This window comes from Loa loa (assembly GCF_000183805.2).
Source record: "Loa loa unplaced genomic scaffold supercont3.103, whole genome shotgun sequence".
NCBI lineage: Eukaryota > Metazoa > Nematoda > Chromadorea > Rhabditida > Onchocercidae > Loa > Loa loa.
In genome coordinates, this window is record NW_018108283.1 from 140,888 (window position 1) to 163,814 (window position 22,927).

At 33.6% G+C, this 22,927-nt stretch overlaps 5 protein-coding genes across 5 annotated transcripts in view; 3 read left to right on the forward strand and 2 right to left on the reverse strand.

Moving 5' to 3' along the window:
* Positions 1 to 153: 153 nt before the first annotated feature.
* Positions 154 to 4,477, forward strand: LOAG_04730 (hypothetical protein; the record flags this gene model as incomplete). Its single annotated transcript, XM_020446666.1, has 11 exons — positions 154 to 287; positions 422 to 618; positions 779 to 948; positions 1,326 to 1,485; positions 1,666 to 1,852; positions 2,191 to 2,327; positions 2,502 to 2,655; positions 2,758 to 2,912; positions 3,332 to 3,432; positions 3,709 to 3,919; positions 4,297 to 4,477. 11 exons carry the CDS (start codon positions 154 to 156, stop codon positions 4,407 to 4,409), a joined length of 1,719 nt encoding a protein of 572 aa, XP_020303020.1. The 3' UTR covers positions 4,410 to 4,477.
* Positions 4,478 to 6,011: 1,534 nt separating this feature from the next.
* Positions 6,012 to 14,078, forward strand: LOAG_04731 (hypothetical protein; the record flags this gene model as incomplete). The annotated part of the gene is made up of 19 exons (XM_020446667.1): positions 6,012 to 6,215; positions 6,567 to 6,677; positions 6,950 to 7,252; positions 7,679 to 7,767; positions 7,966 to 8,117; positions 8,609 to 8,703; positions 8,882 to 9,006; positions 9,351 to 9,468; positions 9,695 to 9,847; positions 10,344 to 10,475; positions 10,684 to 10,882; positions 11,065 to 11,148; positions 11,332 to 11,525; positions 11,649 to 11,838; positions 12,014 to 12,113; positions 12,229 to 12,418; positions 12,778 to 12,876; positions 13,277 to 13,426; positions 13,554 to 14,078. 19 exons carry the CDS (start codon positions 6,012 to 6,014, stop codon positions 13,743 to 13,745), a joined length of 2,880 nt encoding a protein of 959 aa, XP_020303021.1. The 3' UTR covers positions 13,746 to 14,078.
* Positions 14,079 to 15,858: 1,780 nt separating this feature from the next.
* On the reverse strand, positions 15,859 to 18,393 carry LOAG_04732 (hypothetical protein; the record flags this gene model as incomplete). Its single annotated transcript, XM_020446668.1, has 5 exons — positions 15,859 to 16,040; positions 16,120 to 16,238; positions 17,172 to 17,342; positions 17,917 to 18,044; positions 18,374 to 18,393. 4 exons carry the CDS (start codon positions 18,391 to 18,393, stop codon positions 16,231 to 16,233), a joined length of 327 nt encoding a protein of 108 aa, XP_020303022.1. The 3' UTR covers positions 15,859 to 16,040; positions 16,120 to 16,230.
* Positions 18,394 to 19,985: 1,592 nt separating this feature from the next.
* Positions 19,986 to 20,751, forward strand: LOAG_04733 (hypothetical protein; the record flags this gene model as incomplete). The annotated part of the gene is made up of 2 exons (XM_003140270.1): positions 19,986 to 20,057; positions 20,479 to 20,751. The coding sequence occupies 2 exons, from the start codon at positions 19,986 to 19,988 to the stop codon at positions 20,749 to 20,751; spliced, it is 345 nt and encodes a 114-aa protein (XP_003140318.1).
* A 765-nt stretch (positions 20,752 to 21,516) lies between these two features.
* Positions 21,517 to 22,927, reverse strand: part of LOAG_17616 — a gene marked incomplete at its 5' end in the record, with an annotated part of 12,719 nt that continues 11,308 nt past the window's right edge. Inside the window, one exon of the mRNA XM_020450277.1 lies at positions 21,517 to 22,299. Coding sequence (XP_020306070.1) covers positions 22,027 to 22,299 — 273 coding nt within the window. The 3' untranslated portion in view covers positions 21,517 to 22,026. The remainder of the gene's footprint in view (positions 22,300 to 22,927) is intronic.

A 22,927-nucleotide genomic window follows, 5' to 3' on the forward strand; every position in this document is an offset into this window, starting at 1 on the left:
TAATTAAAGAAGTTCTCTTTAAAATAAAAATCTTTTCATATACATGAAAATACACTTTACTGAGGTTAATTTAACACAAAAAGTTACATAAGCATTAAAATAATCCAATTAATGTTGTCACTGTTGAAAAAGCATAGCTGGTAATTTTAGGACATGAAAGCGGCCCAGCTAAGCAGGATCGATGTAAGCGTGGAGAAGTATATAGATCGAATTTGGGATTTAACACATTCCAAAAAAATATCAAAAAACGGGCAGATCAGAGTTGAAGGAAATACTGAGACGAGACAGTAAAGAACAATTTTATAAAGTAATTCACTCAACTGATCTGTCTAAAATTTACAAAATAACTGAATCGCATTCTAAGATCAAAAGTTACGGTATTTCTAAGATATCCAAGATAGCAAATCTTTTGTGACTTTAGTGGCGCATTGCAGTACGTGGATACGGTATTTACTGCCCATCTTAAATATCGACATGGCTACGATACGAATGCTCCATGTTGGGATTTCATTACTTCTTTTTTCTTTACGGCAACGATGCTCACTTCAATTGGGTATGGCTATGTTGCACCATCAACATTTTGTGGGCGCTTATTTGGTGTCATCTACTGTCTCATCGGTAATTGTGACATGAAATTTTTGGTTAATGATTAACTTTAAATATAAATACCTCGAAAATAGTCCGGTGATATAAGTGGAACTATCAGCAGGATTGAACATTGAGATTTTCTAACCTCCTTTTTCCGAATTAAATTTCTATTACTTGCATCAAATTTCAGGAATCCCATTAACACTAGTTACAGTGGCCAACATTGCTAAGTTCATATCAGAATGCGCTTTTTTAATCCATTACAATTGCTGGAAAAAGTTAATGTCATGGAGGGATCACCGGAAAGGATATAAGACTCACGAGCTTCGACCTATGTTTGACGAGAACGAAGATGAACAAGTTTAAAAACTCCAATTTTTCCCTTTAGATTATTGTTTTAATGGTCCTAAAAGGTCAACTGATAAATATTAATTAACCATCAAGTGACCCTACTTCTTGTCAAAATGAAGTACCACAAAGGTTATGCTCATCACTCTTATCTCAAGAGTTTCTCACATTGCAACAATACTTAAGATTGTGTTTAAAATATTCCAGTGTTGTTGCACAACGAGTATTATTTAAGTAGATATAATAAAAAAACATGTGCTGGCATTAAGCTTTTCGCTTGTCCATCTATCGAATATATTGATATGCTAAATTTGATTAGGACCGTGCCTAAGGATCAAAAATTCCCTCACTTGTCACTTTTCGCTTCACTCTCAATCCTTAAATTTCAGGAACTGTTGGATAAAATAAAACTTGTTCGTTTTCCACCGGTGATCTTATTTTTACTTGTATTTTTATATGGACTTTTCGGCTCATATATTATTCAAAAGAAAGAGCACTGGACTTACACTGAATCAGTGTATTTCACATTTATCAGTATTTTGACAGTTGGTTAGTATATTTTTTCTGAACTCGAAAAATATTAAAACGAAAATTAATCGGTTAACTACCATTACTGTTTTAAACAAATGAATGACAATATGAGATTGATGTCAGTGGTTATTTATTAAAAAAATCAATAATTAATTTTAGCAACTTAGACAAAAATTAGAGAAATACGGTTGAATACAGGTTTCGGTGATTATCGTCCGGAACAGCAAAATATGCTGGTAGTTTTATGTGTCATCATGGGTGGCATAATTCTGACAACAATGTGCATGGATGTGGTCGGTCGAATGTATCTAAAGGAGATTCATTACATTGGTCGTAAAATCCAAACGAATAATCCCTTCTTTCTGATTCGTGAAGCAAAAGCAAGGTGCATATGTGTTTTTCTCATGAAATTATTTTCTCGAACTAATTAAATCATTGTTGCTACAGTATGGCTAATCTTCTGCAACATTTTATTTTATTTGATATAAACTTTCACCCTTTCATTTCCCTACGTTTTTTACCACCAAACATTTTTGCAAATGATATAACTTCGCCAATATAATGTACTGATTGTTTCACTGTTAACCATTCAAGTGATCATTCAGTAGTAGTTGCACATGATCTGAGGAGTATTTTATTGTCAAAGAAGTATTCTATTCATTTTTTGTTATTTATCCTTCACAAGCTGACTCCTCATAATGTATGAATTATACAGAAATTTAGGCGACGAAGACAAGCAACTGCAAGTATACTTTTGGAATTAGCGAAAGGTATGATATTCGAACATAGTAATAATCATATGGGTGCGATGGCCAGAAGACGAATGAGTAGAAAGCTCCAAAAACGCGGGCCACACATGTGTAAGTTTTAATTATTCCAAAAATAATTCAGGTTGTATCGCAATGCAGATTTCGCACTTATTACGGGTTAATCCTATTGAAATCATAGAGTGGTTTGTCGGTTATTGGCAAATGAAAGTTCTATTCTTTCAATTTCCCTTAAGTTCGAAAAATATTTATTAAAACCATTTTTAGTAACAGATGATGAATTTATGTTTGCACGTCTGCCACCAGATCCACCACGGGAATGTCAAGTTGTTTCCACATCTGCTTATTCGGTCCGGCTTGCATGGGCACCAGCATTTTCTGCTGACGATCAAGTTACTTACAACATACGTTACCGGATCAAGTTTGTATAGTAATATTTGATTGAGTGAGAAAGATTAGATTCTGAATTTATTATAGAAAAGAACTAAACTTGAAATTGAACGATCTTTTGGACTTAATTTAGGCATCAGGAAGACAGTAAGACGCGTGAACTACGTGGCATTCAAGGACATTCGGCAGAAATTATGAGCGTTGATTCGTGTTCCTTGTATGAATTCCGTATCACAGCTGTTTCACGTTATGGTGAAAGCAAACCAGTCTATCTAGTGCAGTATACAGGTACCTAAAGTTTTTCTACTATAAATTCCTCGAATTTTGGCCAGTTTATGAAATTTGGTTGATCTTGAAATTGAGAACATTTGAAGAAAAGTATGTGAAATTACCTCATTTCTTTTTGAAAAATCCAAAAATGTTTTTAGATCTATAAAATAGAAATCAATTCAAGAGCAGATTATTCCGCAATTTTTGCGCCTAATAAATCAGTTTTCCGAATTTATTTTAATTTACTTCAAAACAGTTCTTACAGATTCGCAAGAACGCTGATTAAAATGACTAAAATGCTGAGTTTAAAAAACAGTTTTAAAACATTCAAATTAGAAATTGTCGAGTAACAGAAATGTAATACAAATTGAAAAACGGAAAGTTTGATATAGTGAAAAGCTTATGCAACCTCTAAGTTGAGTAGTAATATGTTGCAGAGCCACAGCTTAGTCCACAACATATTTTGGCCCAACGACTGAATGCGAACACCATCGAGCTGTCATGGGAACCGCCTTATAAGCGCACTAGAGACGTTATGGTATATTTTAGCGGATTCTGTAATATTGCAACTTTGAAAGCATATTCAATAAATTATACGGAATATAAATAGTCTGAAGGAACTTGATCAGTTCATTTTATTAATTAAAATCCTCGCATGACATTCAAAATAACGTATATTTTTTTGAGAGCATAAGAATGTCGTTCCAAGATACTATAAAATTAAAGCAAACGGCAAACAGTTCAACTCTCTTCATAGAGATTTTGACATGACCTGACTTCACCAGACTTAACCTTAAAAAGGGACATCTTTCAGAACTATATTGTTTACTATACGGAAAATCCCAATGCTCATTTCTCGGTCTGGGAGCGGATCACAGTGCGTGGACAACGAATAGTTTTTCCTGACTTACGTTATGATTGGTTCTATATGTTCTGCGCCACGGCCTGTTTCAAGGATGGGCAACGATCGCCACTATCTAGAGCACTATTTGTCAAGACTGATAAGCTGGAATTCCGACCTAAATGTTGGTACTCATGGTTTTCATGAAATTTCGACACCCTCCTCACAAAAGCATTTTTTAAATTTTAGAAAATGAGAGAATTTTAAGTTAGTCCGAAAACAAAATTCCCACTTGGTGAAAAAGATAAAGTATTTTTTTAGGCTTTAAGGAATAAAGTATCTTTCCCACGGAAAAGAAAAGAAACTAAAAGAAGTCAAACAAGAAATGCAAAAAATGCTTTGGTTAATCTCCTTTTGTAAATTTAAATTTATTTTCAAATCTTTACCGATTTGAAAATCAAATAAGATGCAGATCGATACTTCATTTATGCAGGTAGATTAATAAGTCTACAGGTAGATTAATCCACATTCCTTATAAAACATAATTGGTGAAGCTTTCAGGTGTTGGCCAGTCGCACACCATTGAGATAATGAATACGATACAGTATTCAGAAGATGAAATTAATGAAAGAGTGCCCTTACTACCTCGAGACTATGTATCCTTCCAGAATTAATCGTTGTCAATTGCTAAATATAATATACAATCGAAGCACATTCTGCACATAAACATCTTCACAATTGCGAAATATGACTGCAAGCCAGACCAAGCTGAAATATATAAATGTGAAATTAATTTATACTGAAATGGTAATCCCTCTCCAAGTTAGGCGTATTCGAATTAGTAATACAGACTACCCAATGTTATTGGTTCCCTGATTAGTCGAAAAGCTTTTACCAACACAGTTTTCAATAAGAATGATGGGAGGATGTCCTATGCTATCCTTGGCCTTTACTGTAAGTAATTTAGGACACTAAATTTTGACAAGTCTTCAATGAGGCCTGGGAAATTGGCAACATATATTTTCATTTCATCTGTTCATCCCATCATAGTCTCAAAGGAAACAGTTTATACTTACTTTTGATCGTTTCTTTACGACAAAAACTGACGACATATAAAAACAGGACGGTTCAAGTCACACTTCTAGCAGAGATGCAAAATAAAAATGGCATCGATTTCATTATCTATTCATTCTCATTTCCTCATAATAGCGAATCTTTGGAAATAACTATCGTATCTGGGAATTTTGAACGATATTTATTCATAGAACATCGAGCTCGTGTTCAGCGATGAATTGCAGTTTATATCTGCATTCTGCACTGATGATTCAAGTTGTGGTTTCCAGGTTTGAACTTCATTCTAGTCCTATTACAGAGCAAATTTATGACCAGAAGTCCATTGAAAGGGAGAAATCCGTGCTGATGATATTATATTTGTCCGAAAGATGAAGAATAATAGAGGAAATGTTATCATATTATCATTTTCCTAATGAAAATATAATGATAAAAGAATGATAGAAATGATAGTAAAAAGGAGACCATCCATAGTTCTGACTGGTCAGAAGACTCTGAAATAAATTAAAATTAAATTATTTCTTGTTGATTGGTAAGTTGTAATCTATTCGAGAAATTGGACGAAGCACGCGCGACTTCTTGAAACAGATCCGTCGATATAACTGCAATCACACTCTAGGAAACATACGCTTTTTGTGGAGTAAGCAGAGATTAATAAAAAATCGAAAATAGCATAAGGAATGTGGGAGTGAAGACGCGAAAGAGTAATGAGATTTGCAAATTAGCAAAGTATTGGCAGTAGTGTAGTAGTATGATGGTCTTGTGGTATGTCATTCTTGTTGGGTTGGCTTAAAATTTTATGCCATATTTGGCTGAATTGGTTAAAGCGTTAGACATGTATTGTTTATGAAAATGTGCTAACTCCACTGAGTAATTCTGTCTTTTTTTTCGTTGTCCCTTTTTCCTTTTCAATAAAATTAAAGGAAATGAAATCCGATACTGGTCACATCCTTTTTGATATCATTACAAATGAAAAATCGAGTTAGGAGGCGTAAGAGTGTCTTTCATCTGCCTGTTGGTGGGTCAGAATAAGTTCATCAGTATTTAATTATCACTTATAATTTGTTAATTCAAAGATATCCTTGAAGTAGCACTGTTTTGATCCAAGGTTGAATGATAAAGCATTCCTTTATCTTCGTTACGATGTATTCATTGCTAATTATCACGCTATATATTATTTGCATGATGGAAAATATTATTATAGGATGAGGAATGGACTTGCAGAATCATTATCGAAATGGCTAACTGAGTCGGCTTACAATTTGGCTATGTTCGAAGAAAGGCGTGTCGTTGTTGTCGGGATTCTTGGAAAAGCTTCTAGTGATTGTTCTAAAGCCGATCCTATCAATCACTTACTAGGACGTCCAGTCTTCATTCAACGAATTCCTCTAGAAGGCAGTACTGCTTCGGTAAGTAATTAATTTCGTACGATTCCGAATCGTGAAAGTAGAGTATTTCTTGTATGACCTTATACTTTTTAGAAGTTATTAGAATTCTAGATTCCAAATTTTCTTGAGGTTTCGATTTTTTGCAACATAACGGATATGTATTGAACAATCACCACTTTAACTATTTGACAGACAAAATAATTACAAGATTGACACTGTTATTCTTCAGAAAACTAATGTGTACAGCTTTATATGTCTCGCTCATTAACATCACTACCGGGAAGCATAATGAGAAATCTTAGTGATTCTAAACCCAAGATTTGTCTAAATTAAATATTCGTTTCATTTTTGATGCAACTGACACAATTTTAGATTGAAGCTTATTACGAATCGGAATTGTCGGTTCTTTTTTTGCATCTTTCTGGTTATGGTGATTTGTGTTCCCTGGAACATTTTGTACGAAATAATGATGATGATGGAAAAGTAAGCATTGTGGCTAATCCTCTAAAAAAACCAGTTTTAATACTTTCTTATTATCTACAAATGATTTCCGCGAAAAAAGTTATGATTTCATGTTTCATTGCTCAAGTTTAATCTGGTGGCGAAGTATTAAATTCGAATAAAATTTGAATGCTTTTGGAAAGCTATGTGAATTTATGCGTGATTCATTGTAACTCATTCAGAACTTAAAACACCCTTTGTTAATAAATATATACGGTCCAGATTTCAGTCCACATAAAATTTATGGATTTCAGGATTTTTTCGAATTTCTTTCGCAGCAAGAAATCGATTATGCACGTTGCCTGACCTTTCTCTTGCTTTATTCGCACTTACTCATTTACATGGAACCAGGTTGTCGATTTGATCAGAACTGTTGCCGTGATTTGAAACGAGCCAACGAACTTCGACGACTTTGTCAAAGAGAAATTCGGATGAAACTAGCAAATATTACGGGTTTTCCACAGGGCTGGTCTGCTGAAGGACGCTTGGCTCAACCGCGCTGCCTGTTTGCCTTCCACCGTCATTTACTGCGAGGTGACTTAAATTCCAGTCGAAAGGTTTGTCCATTTCCGATCTTTCAATTTTTTTTCCATTTATTTGCAAGAATGTCTAACTTTTGCAGCAACTCATGTGATAAGTAATCCTCCGTCGAAATTAGTTGCTGTGGAATGAACAGATCTTTTAATATAGTTTAAAATGTTGAAAGAATTTTTTACTACATTGTACCAACGTTCTAGGCACTAGGAGACCTTTTTATACTTACAGAAAGGAATTCTACGAAGAAATCTAAGCGGGAAAATGAAGCCTAAATTAGAAATTGAGTAGTAATTTTCAATTTCCATTTAATATTTCTGGTGTTCCGGTGATTGTATGATGCGGTGGTTGCTTTCGAAATACAATGAATGATTCTAAAAGAAAGGTTGATCAGTAGATGCGGCTTCGGCTCCTAATATTAAAATTTTTCGGAATTTTGTTTTATTCAGAGAGAACTGAAGGGCAAACTGGTGGAAAAATTAGAACAACAAATATATCGCTGTATGCAAATATATGGATTGGTTGCAACTAGCGATAAGTATCCCTTTCATTTTTAATTGAATTCACAAAATGTAACTGTTTTCCCATAATCTTGTCGCGAAGACTTTAAGATGAAATAAGAAGACAAAATAATGTTCAAAAGAATTGGGCAGTCAAGCTTCGTCCTTTTTAATTGTTTATTTTCACAAAACGTGGGATTCCTAGCAACAAGCAAAAGTTGAGTCATACTGTTCAGGGATTGCGCATGTAGTTTACCGAAGTCTGTGGAACAGTTTGTTTACTTATTTTCGGCTGCAGAATCATCTCATGATGTTATTCGTGGCAGTTTATTGATGCTTATTGAACGAGGCAACAGTAAAGAAGGGAACGACGGAACTGAAAAAAGTGGTATTATTTTGCTTGTTTATTTTGAATCTTTGCAGGGTAATGATTAGATTTTGTTGGTAAGAGTAAGACTGTGATTACTTTCTCTACATTTCTGAGGTTTGCAATAAGTTCTGTCGTTCATATATAAAGGAAATAGTTTAGTAGAAAAGTTTGCTGGATTTGAAGGCATATGGATTTAGCAACTGTTTGGAAATAATTATTCGAGTTCCACTACTTCAACAGCGACAGCAAAGTGCCTCTTTATTATTATTTAACTTTGCTTACTTCTATGCAGGGACCAGGCATATCAAATAAACTGTATAGGAAACTTGTAATCCCTATTTATCGAATGATAATCATCAGTTTTAGTGGTTTAATGCTTTATAACATTCTTATAAATGATTCGTAAATATTTATTGTATTTCTCTTTATCTTCAAATTTCTTGCTGTGTCATTGAATTATCACCCGCATTCAATTCACGAGATTAATTTCTTATGAGGAGTCATTGCAGAGAAGGAAGAGCGAAGCAGTGATTTTGGTGAATTTCTGCGGTCTCATATCTGTCTCGTGCGACAGGATGAGGAAAGGAGGAGATATCTTTATGAAGTTCTTTTTTCTACACAGATATTTTCACGAAATTTTTGCTGTTTTGGCTGCTTTTTCTCAATAATTAATAAGTTACATTTACAGCTGGGGTTTCATGAAAAAGGCCTCTCAGTTAAATTTTAAGGTTCTCTTCAGTTCTAACACTAATTTTTTTTCTTTGTAACATTAATTTTGACAGATACCTAAACTGAAGTGGCTGTTGATTGGTGGAAAAATCGTTTATGATCAGTTATTCCAAATACGAATCTTCAATGATGAGAAAATATACAAACTTAGTAGCCTTGAACTGCAGTTTTCCAAAAGGTAAAGTCATAATTCTGTTTCTCAATGGAATCCATTATAATCGTTTGTTTCCAAATCAATTTAATTTAATTTCTGCTCCTAAAATTACTTTTACGCTTTTTTCTAACGTATTTTTTACGTTGCCATACTTATAGTCGAGATTTTTCGACTTTTATTAACATCGGAAGTTTATGTATTCTCAAGAGCAAGCATAAAACTGCATAAAACTTCCAATACTTTTTTCACTTGCTTTTTTCACTATCGTTTTTCTTGTAGTCATCGTCGTCTGTATTGTTTAGGAAATTAATCATAAAATTTATTAAATGATAAAGATACACAAGATGTATCACTATAAAATACTTTAGCATGGAAGGCACCTACATCGGACAGGCTAAAGCAGTATATCAAAGCTGTAATAAGGATATGCGTGATTTCGAAAAACGAAAGTCACAGGTTTTTACGAAAGCGGAACATGAAGCTAAGGTTTTAAATATGAGATGTTATGCAGTCCATCTTTCCGACAACTTTGGTTTTACCATTTTGTAATGCTGAGGAAAAACCTTCCGTGGAGATGTAGTTTAGAATATTTAAGTCTATTTAAAATTACTTATCGATTTCATTGGAGGAATGAAAAACGAGAAGGATATAGGCTTTGCTAAGGAATGACCAACAGAACTCGTTAAGAGAAAATTTTAATAGAGTCATTTAGTTGACACGTGCAGTGGAACATCTGGAATGCATTTATCATGGTACGAGAATAGAAAAGGTTAAAGAAAAACTGAAGCAGGAATGCGAGGCTGTATGGGCTACTCAAAAAGCATGTGAAATAGTCTCCCTAACTGGGAATGAGTGTGTTCTACCGGTAAGTTATTTGAGCACGGACGTGAGGTAAAAACTGTGATATTCGAGCAAATTCTACAGCAAGAACTTCTATAATAGCTGCTCTTATGTCTCAAAAATTATTCTACAAATAGTCAGAAGAGTTCATGCAAAATTTGTGCAAGCCTACTGGCTTCTGGAAATGTAAGTGGAAAATTATTTAAATAATATTAGTGCTGCTGACTCTTAACATTTCCTTTGTGATTTTTTACCATGTGCAAGAAATTTTTGTGCTTAGTACATTCCTGATAATTAAGCTTCTTTACTTGATAGAAATCAATAAAAGTTTTTAATTGAATTTAACAGATGCGTTGAAGTGTCGTTGTATTTGAAGATTAATAATCTAATTTTCGATTTAAATGCAAGTCCATATGGAGTAAATCTCTTTCAAAGCTCTTAGGAATTTTACTTTTAAATAAATAGTTTTAGTGTTTAGTTTTTAATGTTTTACAAGAGATAACTTCTATATAGTTTTTCAGGTTCATTATTCCTTGTCGGACGTAGAAGTGCCGGCTGCAAAACGAGTTGCTCACTCAAGTGGAGCCCGTTTTCTTTCTACATGTAATTGTGGGCATTCACAGGCATTACGCAATGATCCGTTTTCATTACGTGTTCGTTTTGTTTCTTTTCGTTATTTATATTTCATATCTAGTGTACTTTACTGGGTTTATTTGCAGTTCAATTGAATTGAGAGAGTTTGTGGATATAATTATATAATCTTACATTTTACTTGAGTATCTGTGATATAAATCTCAAAAACAGCAACATTTCGAGTTCGTAGATGAATAAGAATATCTAAAGAATATCCCATTGTTGCAGGAAGCCAATCATGATTTCTACATGCAGTCACAATTCACATGTTGCAAAAATATGGAAGAATATGAATTTGAAGTTTTCAAATATGATGATATTAATGAAGGACCATTGGATACAGAAAGTTTGCCGGATAAATCGCAAAAATCAGCAGTTTATCCAGAACATAGTTCTTCCGAATTTTCTACAACATCGATAGGAGAGAGTAATCGCACTTCTGATGTTATGATTTTTTTTTTCTTTGATGATTTTTAGAAGCATCCTGTTGGAAAAATGATTTTTAAAGCCCAAATAACTACATGATATGGGATATTTTTTCGGTCTGAAAGAAGTGCTTATCTGAAAGAAGTGCTTAGTGTTGAATTGTTGTGATTCGAAATATTTCAGACGATTTGAAAATGCTATTGGATCGTGATAATCCCCTAGAAGATGATGAAGTGCATCGCGAGAGTATACAATCGCCTTTCAAAAGTAAAAGTTCTTTTATTTCGATTTGATGTGAGCATAAGTAATTTCTGTAATTCCTAATTGTACATGTATTTTCTTTAATTAAACTGTGGAAAATATAATCGAAATAAAAGAGCTTTAAGGTTCTTATTTTTTTCCAAAATTCCTTTTAAAATCTCCGTCATGATGAAGGTTCTAATATTTCAGCAGGAGGTACGGATATTGATGATGTGGAGAAAGAATTAGAAGGAAAAAAAGTTTCGATATCGTCAGGAACGGAAAAGTGTGGTGAAGGACAAACACCTGAAGAACTGGAGAATAATGATGAAGAGGACGAGGAAGAATACGTTAGAGCAGAAGAAGCTGAGCAACAATTTCTAGGAATGAGGCGGCATCGAGCGGTTAATTTTAGCTTTGAATAAAGATTAGTTGTTCAGGATGAAGAATCATTCACCACATTGATTTTTTTCATTCACCACATTGATTTTTTTTATTGGCATATTTCTAAGCGCGAAAATTTATAGCATATGGATGATTATGAATCATGGTCGCAGGAAGATGAAGAGACTATTCCAGAAGCTGAGGCACAAGTTTCATATCTTGATGATGATGATGTACAGCTACGAGAACCGGACATAGAGAATTCTGATAAGTTAGATAACTCCGCTATGAACTTTGAAGAAGAATTGGTAAAGTTAAGGAAACTATGCAAAGGTATGGATTTGTTCTTTTTCTTTACGTCCACTTACAGGCTTTTCTGTTCTTTTTATCATCTATGGGCAATTTCGAAATTTCGCGGTCAGACTAACTTTTCCGCATCCACAATGTAGCCGTCGAACTTTGTTTTTCATAATCGATGTGTTATTTTTTGGTGAAGAATTTTTCCCAGGTCAATTTTTGGAATGTGTCCCAAATACAGAATCGCCGTCTAGAAAGCCTCTTTTTCCTTCATGGTCACTTTTATGTCTGGGTGCGTCAAGTTTGTACAGGTTCCTTTGTTTTATGATTTATCCAATCAAATTAGGTCTTCGCGGTGGTTGATTAGCTTTTGATTAATGTGGTCAATTAAGTGGTTAATCAGTTAATAAAATTTGATTAGTTTAGTCATAAAGCTGGTCTTCGTGATATGCCGAACTTCAAAAATGGGACGCAGTTTCTTCTACCGGTCGATGTTTTTGTAACAATCGATCCTGAGAAATGGGACATTGATATGAAGGAAATTATGGGCGACTCATGCGGTGTGAGATCAAAGCGTCCTATCAAAGTCAGTAAGGGCAATCGTGAGAAAGTGAAGGTACTGTATTTACTCGTAGAAATTGAAAATTGGGTGATTTGTCAGTGATATCGAAATATTTTTTCAAATTTTATCAGGAGTAAAAATTAAAAAGTCCGAATTTTAGATCCATTCAATTTTTGACTTGACATAAATTTTTCTTACTTTTTCATCAACATTTCCTAGCATATCTTAAGTAGTAATGAAATTATTTCTAACTCAAAATTTTTCTTCACTGATCGACAATCGTTATACAAATCCGATTAAATCATGAAAGTTAAATTTTGGCTGGAATTATCGCGGTATTGTGACGAGAAACACTAGAAATTTCAAAGTGAGAATTATTTTTTATATATCTTTGTCTATTTATGTATTTTTAGTTGTTTGTTGGATTTGAATACGAATGTCCACGAGGACACCGATTTATGATCCAGGATGTGCATGCCAACACTCGAATGAAATTAGCACCCAACTCAAAAGTATTTCTTCATTTTCATTCTAAGGCATATGGATTAAAAAAAAAAAATTTCCTTCTTTGTAGGAGAGTAAATATCTAAATCCTACCATTGTCACTTTAGTAGTTATTTTTTCTTGAGTAGATCACAATAATCTGCTGTAGGAAATTTAACGTAAGTAATCTATGAGCTTGGTTGTATTGGGGGGAGCGAAATATAGATGTTCTCAGAAAAGTGAGATTGGACGTCTACTTGTACTTTATGATTAAGCTAATTTTATGCTATATGTCGAGTATACTAATGAGAACAGCACGTTTTTATTCTAGTCTTTCCTAATAAATTAGTATTTCCCATTCCCTTTTTTGCTGTTTAATTACAGATTGTATATTAAAAGATGAATCACATAAATGCAGAGATTCTTCAGGAGTCGGGATCAGCTTTGATTCGTTCAGATTTACCACTGTGGACGAAATGTACATGTCGTCGTTTGCCTCAAGTAAGTGCCCAGTTGATGCGACTCCATGTTGTCACTCCTAAAGCTCCAGTTACTGTCATCTTAAATCCTCGTATTCAGGTTTAGTTTTCTTCACTTTCACTAATAAATGAGAGGGCTTTTGATAATATGCTTACTACGATTCATAAAAAAATGTGTTTATCTTGTTTAATACATCTTGTAAAATTGAAAAATTCCATATTTTTAGCCAACATCAAAAGAGCCAATATACCATACAGGAGAAGCGCCGATACATTTGGAATGGGCTCGTTACTATATTCTACGGTTCCCTTATGTTTATGTTGGACCACATGGAACTGTTCAACGACCCAATGAGGCCACAATATCAGGTAAATTGCTGGCGAATTGTGTTGAAGTGCAGTACATACCAATGCATTAATCTTATAGCTTGCTTGTATTCGTCCTTTTTGCTCTATTTAGCTTGATTTTTGATAAGGTTGTGGTGAATAGAGGTTCACTGAATGGAAATAAAGGGTTTGAAATGAAATTTTCTTGGAGAACTTTTATACGAGGATGAAAAATCTGTTCCATTGTACGAGTTGAGATTTATAAGTTTTCTGTTCAAGTTTACATTTAGGAGTAGAAGTACTTTTTGTGTAACATATCTTTTTGTATAAATTTTGATGTCATATCGGTGTCTTATTATATTTTATGGCATATTAAACTTCAATAGTATCAAATTACTGTGGTCAAATGGCACTGCTATACTGAAAAGCCATCTGATCTTTTTTAATTTAATTCATTGATTTGTTTGCTTTATTTTGCCATTGGTGAATTATGATTGTGGAGTTGAAAACAAAGACTGACTTGAAAGCAAGATGTTGGAATTCTTCAGTTTTATATATCTTGCAATCTCGAATTTCATCGAAACAATGCTCTAGTTTCTTTGTGTTGATATATAAACACTGTATGGATTATAGCTCAAAAATGGGAGTAGTTTATGGATAAACAACCAAGTTGTAACTTAATTGTTTACTTTTCAAAAAAAATTACCACTTATCATCATGGTAATCAAATAAGAAGCATTGATTTGAGACTGGTTTGTGATGAACGGTTCATCACTTCTGGAGAAGGCGTTTTCAGAGTTGTTTGGGCTCAGGAATTTCTCCTCAAGATTAAACGGAAATATTTTTTGAAATTGTCACTGCCGAATATCTCCACACTGACCTAACACAAGAAAAAGGGCTTTCTTTCATAAAGGTTTTCGGAAATATTTGGCAGTGAGGGGAAAATGAGTATTTCTGGTATTCGTTAATTTTCTTGCATAATCTGTCTATCTAACGTATTGTTTCTCGGATGATAGGAATATCTGATTTTGATCTTTTAAAAAAAGAAAAATTGAGCAATATGTATGTTTTAAGCAAATTGTGCTTCTTCGGATGAACATTCTGCATGTTTTGTCCTATGCTGCAGCTTCTAGATCAGTGAAAACACCTTTCGCCCTACTCAAAATTCCTGTAAAACCTCCTGTAAGAATGAGAGTATTGATTGTCCATTTGCCAAATGTCTTGTGCACTTATCATCGTTAGCTTTATATTGTTGTTTTTCCTCTGTCATTTTAATGGTTTGAAAAGATAGTTTGAATTAAGGTTAGAAGTTTTATTTCTCTTTTGAAAATAATTCGCTCTCAAATTGAGTATTCCCAGTCACTTCTGTCCTTATTTACTTGGTACCCATATAATTACTTGTATTTTTCCACGTGAGTACGTTTCCTATTTCATAGCTAAATTGGATATGTTTCTGTCTTTCAGTCAGAATGTTACTATGTTAATAATAATTGGTCTTTCTTCATCTCTCATTCTCTCATCTGTAATCAATATCAACTGGAATGAAGTACTGGCTCATTTGTACCTAAATAACTCTTAATATCTCATGATAACATAAGAACTCGTTTACAAAGAAACAATTGACAGAGTTCCTCGCGCGAAAAAATCTGAATCATATTTCATGAAGGCAGTAATTGCACCCTTTTGTCACTCTGTTGTCGTGCATCTCCTTCCATATAACACGTTAGTACAAAATCATTAGAGAAGTTTTCCGCCTGACCGCTGCGAAATCACACTGTCACAATTATAAATGATTGTTCAGTGATGGGGAAGAAAAGTCAACGACTAATGAAATACATTACACATCGAGCTGTGCAGATAAATTTGCATATTGATGCTATATTCTGATCACTGCATGTAACGAATGGGATATATCAGTTAATAGATGATTTTAAACAAATGAGGTTTGAACAAAAAATTTCTTAAACATTTGAAGAATCGGGTTAGAATTATAGAATAATCTCGGTCTTTAATTAGGTATTTCGAGGTAACTGCACAGTAATGTACTCATTGTCATTACCAGCTAAAATTTAACAGCGGATAAGAAGAAGTGATTAGTGCGCTATATTTTACACGTTTTAAAGGATTTTTGCTTTGAAGTGACTTTATACTTTCTCATTTTTACAATCAATTATATCAGTTTGAAACTTAGTTTTGCAACAAAAACTCGAGAAATGCATCCTATTCTTAGTGATTTAGCGAAGAACACTGAGAGCAATACAATGATGAACAGTATCGACTTGTTGAAACAAATAACCTGAGGTAGTACTAATATCAACTACTAGCATTATGAATCTTCGATGTTGGAATCATGTTGGTAGCAATAGCTTCAAAGGAACTTATCGGACCTAAAAAAATTTTCGAAATTTCAAAATTCAAGTGACCTATTTTGCAAAATTAGAAAAGAGCAATAAAAGAAAAAGAAACCTTTTGTTGATCTCGTTCGTTTCTTTCCTTAGAATATAGATTTATTGGAAGTATTCAAATCTGATTGGAGCTGATTTGAAGCGAATTATGAAGGCAATGTCCTTTTCATCTTCACCCTCCTATAATTTGTTTCAGTTACTGGAAAAGCTATAAGTCAATCGAAATTAATCACTCCTTGTTATTCATTTGATCAAATGGTTATTTTTACAGGTTTCTGTTGGGATTTTTGGAATTTTTTAATTAAGGATATGTGGCTAACCCAACTATTATCTAATAAATGCTTGGTCATATAATGCGAAGAAAAAGTAGCTTGCTGGATTAGTGATAATTCATGAAAACAGAAGACCAATTTTTTAGGTTTTAAGATTTTTAACCAACAGATAGGGAAGGAAAAGCCTGTAATTATCTTCGTAAATTATGCCATTTAGAATTTTTTAGAATACACAAAATAAGAAGTCTTATCCGTATGTTCTTTGGGCAAGTAATACACATATATAAATTTCAAATGAGAAGTCTCGCATAAAAAAATTCTTTGGTTGAATAAAATGATTGTCATTTTTCATGTCATTAAAAGATTATCTGGCTAGACCTAACCTGCTCCTAATCTACTTTCAGCATAATGAATCAGATTACTTTTTATCAGCCTTCACCAATTTGCATGTAATTTATATGCATAAATGATTGATTTATTGAACGCTGATTCATTCCAAACTACTAATGATTCATTGAATATTGGTGGCTTGAATTCTTATCGCTATTAAAGGCTATAGCAAAAACGATTTTCAGTACAATTCCGAACCATCCAATTAGCAGCCTTGATATGCAACCTCACTTTAATGATGGGATGTGCGAAAGATATATTACAACTGAAATTTCATTGGTTTTATTAATAAATTAGTGAACAACATCCTCTGATTTTTGGCCTGAATGATTTGTTGGATTATTTTGTGTCGTGCATTCTACTTGAAGGCGCTGCACTATAATAATGTGGGAATTGTATATGTGAATTTGGAATTTTATTACAAATGTAATCACAAATTAGATAAGCGTACCGATATGTCGTGAATCGGAACTGATAGTGAAAGCACCAACGAGAGTCACTGTAGTAGTAATCAAAAATGTCCTAGTTGCAATGATGCATGTAAATCGAGTCACTGTTAAGCAATATTGCGACAGTTTATCGGATAATGAGGAATTTAAAATTAACTGCTCTTTTCCCAGTGCTGCAAACAATCTTGAAATCAGGAAGAGTACAGACGGATCAATTCAGGAAGAATAGATATTAGATAGAAATTTTGGTATGTTGTGGATGGGTCGATAAACAAATTTTCTAACCGAATGGGCTACATTTATTTATTATTGAAACTGCTAAGCAACTGAATAAACTTTAATAAAAGATAAGAATCCTTCACAGCATCTTTTACTCTCTGTCCCTCCACTAATATAATTAAACAAGAAATATATTTTGAAGTTGACAACAGACTAGCTTTATTTCTGTTGCTTTGTAAATCCCAAAAATTTGAAGTAAATGAAACAGTTTGACGAAAAATATCATCAGTGTGTCTGCTGGGAGATTTAAGAGTTCTGCAGTGACAAAAAACATTGGGGTAAACTGCTGAATGTACTTATTGTGTGCGACCTTAATGACAAGTAACAGATCAAACCTATCGATAACTATTTATGAAAAATAACACCTTGGGGCATTGAGCCAAATCAACATCATATGTTTTTCTGACCAAATTCTGGGGGATCATCCTAGTACAATTATTCAGAAAGACCAAAGACTGAGTACTGTACCTTGAGTAGTATCATCTAGGTCAATGATATTGATCCTTGGCGTTCTAAGAACCAGGCTCTTTCTGCTAACATTGAATAACTCACGACGTTTTCGTTTACCATTAGGACACAATTCAGAATCACTGATTCTGAATAGAAACGATGGTTTCTTGATTAAAGGGTTTCAAGTAAGGAATCAGTATATTTTTTTGTAGAACATCAACTTCAGCAAAATTAATTAAGTTCATAAACTCTCCTGTTAATTAGAGCACACAAACATGCTTAATATTTGACATATCTGTCTGAAAAGTGAAGCTGTTACTAGCGAATTTTAAAAAGTATGAAGCATTGTTGTGAGAGAATTATCTGAACTTCAATAATTTTAACTAAAAATAAAGTATACAAAATGCTATCGATATGTTAATCTCAATTGTGATAAGTTGACAGTTTTTTTTTTTGGGAAACTGGAATTCAGTACTCGAATTCGTTTACTGACATTCGATTTTTATTCAAAAATATGAGGTGAATGAGGTGGAAAAATAAGAGAAATAAGCAAAAAAAGGATGAAACGGTGTACTTTCCTTTTAATTAAGTGGAACTTACCACCATTAATTAGGCAGTTCTGTTAAAAAAGAACTATTAAAAAAGTGACCCTTAGAAAAAACTAAAGTGCAGAATTAGGCTTTTACTTAAATATTTACTTCTAAACCTGAATATAGAATTCACATAAGCAGAGATCGTCTATTCAAATTACTTTTTTTGGATGATATTAGAAGACACACGCATGTAAGTATCATTTCTTTTCTGCATTTAGCACAAAAAATAAAATATGAAATGTAATCATCTTTATGTCACATACTACCAAACGTATACTTCCCACTACAAATATCTAAAGAAATTTGATCGTATTCTTTCTACTTAACGTCGGAAATTTTGCCGAACTTATATTACATGGAGATAGTAATCTTTGCAACAGGCAAGTTTTAATAACACAACATTGTTGCGTACGGCTACGCCATGAAAATTTGGCAAACCAACTTCAAAGCTCTGGTTTGAACAATGTTTGCTATGTTTTTCATGGATTCGCTGGATTACTATGACTTATTTTGTGATAATATGTTCGGGTTGGTGCAGAAGTATTTCATCCATGTGGTACTATTTTTGCAGTGAGAATAGCATCGTGTGTGTATAGGCGCTCCTGTTAAAGTAATTTAAAGTGCAGAACTGTAATCTTCTAGTTGTGAGCTGCTAAGCAGTAAATCTTGTTTATTGGATACAGACATGTCACCTGATGAAAACACTGTTTTGCGAAAAGGATAAAATTGCTATGCAAGAGAAGAATTATTCCTGCACTATGATCGGTTCTTCTCTCGAGTCAAGTTTAAATTGAATTTCATTAGAATCATCCCACTTATCCTTCGATTGGATACTAAATCAGAGTTTACCAGTGTTTCAGATATCCCATTTACAACTTAGAAAGTGCACTTCACATCAGCAAACTGAATGCTAATTTGTAATTCTCCTTGTATATACAAATAATCTGAAACTCATTTTCCACTCCATTTGCCTAATTTTCGACGAATTCTCCTCTCTAGCACTTCAGCTTCTTTTCCCCATCATGTTATGCTCCATTCGATGCAGCTTTCACATCCAGTTTCCATCATCCTTTAAAATTTTCATTCTTCAAGAATTTTCTCATGCTTCCTCTCCTTCTTAATGGTTGCTTGATATGAGGGGTTCATTCAATAGTTGCTCATCTCATTAAATGAAGACTTAAAATTTGTACTGCTATTGCATCATGATATCAACAGTCGCCTCTCTTAACACTTCGGAAAAGCCGTCTGTTTCAAACCACTTAATTCATTATGCAAGCTTTAGACCTTAAAGGCTTCAATCGTTAATGACTGGTTTAGGTTTTCTTTCATTTTGTTCATCAGTTAATCTATAGACATTTCAAATTCATTATTTCAATTGTATAAAACAAAAAAGAATGAGAGAACAAAAGAGAAGGGAAAATCAGTCATTGTTAAAATATTGAAACTTATTTCCAATTTGAGTTTTCAAGTAACAGCATACATCTGTCAGTCAAAATGATCGCTAAATTTCCAATAGTGCTATTGTTGCTAGCCAGCTCCAGTGCTGTTTCGGATTCAAATAAACAGGTAAGCGGTAGTAATCCAGTATTTCAACTTGATAGTCGTCCCTCCGAATTTTTTTTACTGAATATGCTTCACCGAACTGCGTTTCACGCAGTTATGGATAGATAGAAATCAATTTAAAAATATGACTTCGTAAATTGCGCGTTTATTTAACTGCTCAGATACTTGATAATATGCTATACCGAATGACAATCAGCCATACACTTTGATATAAAGCTTCAATTTTAATTTCTTGTTTTTGTTTTCCTTTTGGTCAGCTTAACAAGAAACAACTCTAAAACCTCAGTATCCTGTCAATTGTCCCGCTAACGACTAAATAACGTTAAAGAGCTTCGAATAACAAGTTATCTGAAATATTTGTAAAACAAAAGTAAATATAAAAAGGCAGTTTAGAATCCCCAAAACTTACATTGACAGCATTCAGAATTACACAGCGCAAAGAACTGCTGAGTTATTCCAGTGTTTGGCAAGTCCATCACAAGTACAGGTTCTAATTCAGAAGATGGGAAGCAAACTTGTTATAATAGTCATACATTTGAATTACATGCTTTCAATGAATGACCAGGACCGAAAAGTATTAGTCTACTGCAATGAACTTCCAGCTTCCAAAGTTCAAGACTTCATTTTGACTCCAAAACAAAAACCAATTTCCTTCTTGACAATTTCGACAGTTTTTGGTAAAGGCTTCCAAATGTAGACTTCTTGAATAAGATATCTGAGACTCTGACAAGCTTAAGCTTACTTTAAATCGCTCAATCTTACGTTTGGCGGTGTTGTCATCAAAAGTTGCGTTGCGCTTAATTACAACACAGATCTGGTAACTTCAGTCTGGATTGGAAGTTTCCCTTTTTTTTTCCTTTTCCGTTTGCCGCTTTTCTCTTCTCGAAAAACTTCTGTATAATCACGGACTTCTGTGCTTACATCCTTATGCCTAGGCCTGTGCTCTACTCTATCTACTTAGGACATTATGCATGGATTCTTTTGTAAGGTGCACAATTCATAACCAGCATGAAACAACTACAAGTCAAACTTTTGATCCCATTTACCTGTTCTTTTCTTCTAGTTAAACCTTTGATTGCTCAAACCGTCTGCTATTACGCAATAAGCGTCCAGCAATGTCTCCTTGATCGATTTGAAATCTCCACGTACTTATTCCACCATTTTCCCATCCTCAAATGGCGAAGAATGGCTATATCAGTTTCTGGACGAAACTTCCAACTGTATGGTTTCCCAGCTCCGACATACCTAAAATCCGATCCGTAGTGTCATCTCAGTTTTCGCTCTTAAACAAGTATTTGATGTCATTATAGAAATTTCTCACAACTGCCCCACACTGCTTCCATTTAGTAGTCATTTTCTGCTCTTCTACAAGTATTATGTTTTTTTCATTTGCTCAAAAAAAAAAAAAGGCAAAATGACGAAGTTGAAAAAGCCTCATTTTAATAGTTGCGCATCTAAAGTATAGGGGATGAAACATTGTTATTGTTACATCATGCACACAGAAGAACGATATCGATTAACGTGAAAAAAAGCTCTTAGAAAAAGAAACATACTGGATAAAATCGCAGAGAATGAAACGATCAAAAACAAACTATATATATACAGGAACTAAGAGATATGGAACAAACTATTTTGTTCTGAATTATTCAACACGTAAAACTGCTACATGACAGTGAGACCAAATAAAGTTGTCTTAGTGTAAAAACGAAATCATAATTAGGTTGACATTATTTCAAATAAAAATGTATATAACAAACTCAAATAAGATCAAACTGCTGATGTCAAAGTGAATATAAACGAGGTACGAAAAGGTAGATAATCAATAAAACTGCAGGTGTAGTAATCGTTAAATAACTCTCAGTCATCGTGGTTTAAATGCACAGAGATGGACAAAAAGTAGGATTAATCAATGGATGGCGTTTATTACTATAACAGACCACGGATTAGTTCGACAGTTTGGCAGAAGGATTTCTTAGCTGCTTAACTCAAATTCCTCATCGCTTTCAATCTTCTTTCGCCGTTTCATCTGGTGTGGTGGTGTACTATCAGACAATCCAGGAATGTTATCACTATCATCATCATTATCATCATCGAAGGTGTATTTAACTGCCTTACGCTGCCGACTTCCTGCACGAGGATGTGAAAGAGCTGGTTCAGCAGCGATATCAGCACCATCATCATCATCATCATCATCATTATTGTCAGTATCACCAGATTCCACTTTTCGCTTTCTGGATCCCGATCCCTGATAATATTAGGAAATGATTTGTAAATGAAACAAAAAGGTGATTTTAAGCATATTTTAGAAAGTATTTATCAAAATTTTCAAAACTGGTCATACTAGGAAAAATGGAACTGCTCAGTAAACTTAATTTTGATTAGATTTGATCGTAAAATTCTGAAACTTAGCTTAGGAAATTTTGAAAATTCCATGAACATGTCAGATAAAAAAAACTTCAATTAATATATTTAAATTTATGATGTCATTGTAATATGCGTGAAGACTGCACGGTTTTTTGGAAAAAAAATGGTGACACAAGCTACAGAGCATTACCTTCTGGTTTACTGACTGACACCAAAAAAGCATGCTCACCTTTTTACTTGTTTCTGTCGTAATTTTTGCTTTAGGTATTGTCTCTTTCTTAGATTTGGTTTTTTGATTTCAACAAATTCTTTTGATTTTACCTTACTTGCTGATGGTCCCTGTAAATTACAGCATGACGTGAGATTCATTCTTACGCCGAAAATTATACAACACTAACAAGGAAGAAGTTATGGAGAGTTGATGGTTAACATTTACAAGTGTAATTTCATGATTTACATCATCGTTCTTTCATCTATTAAATTTTTTAATTCATTTCTAATAAATTCTA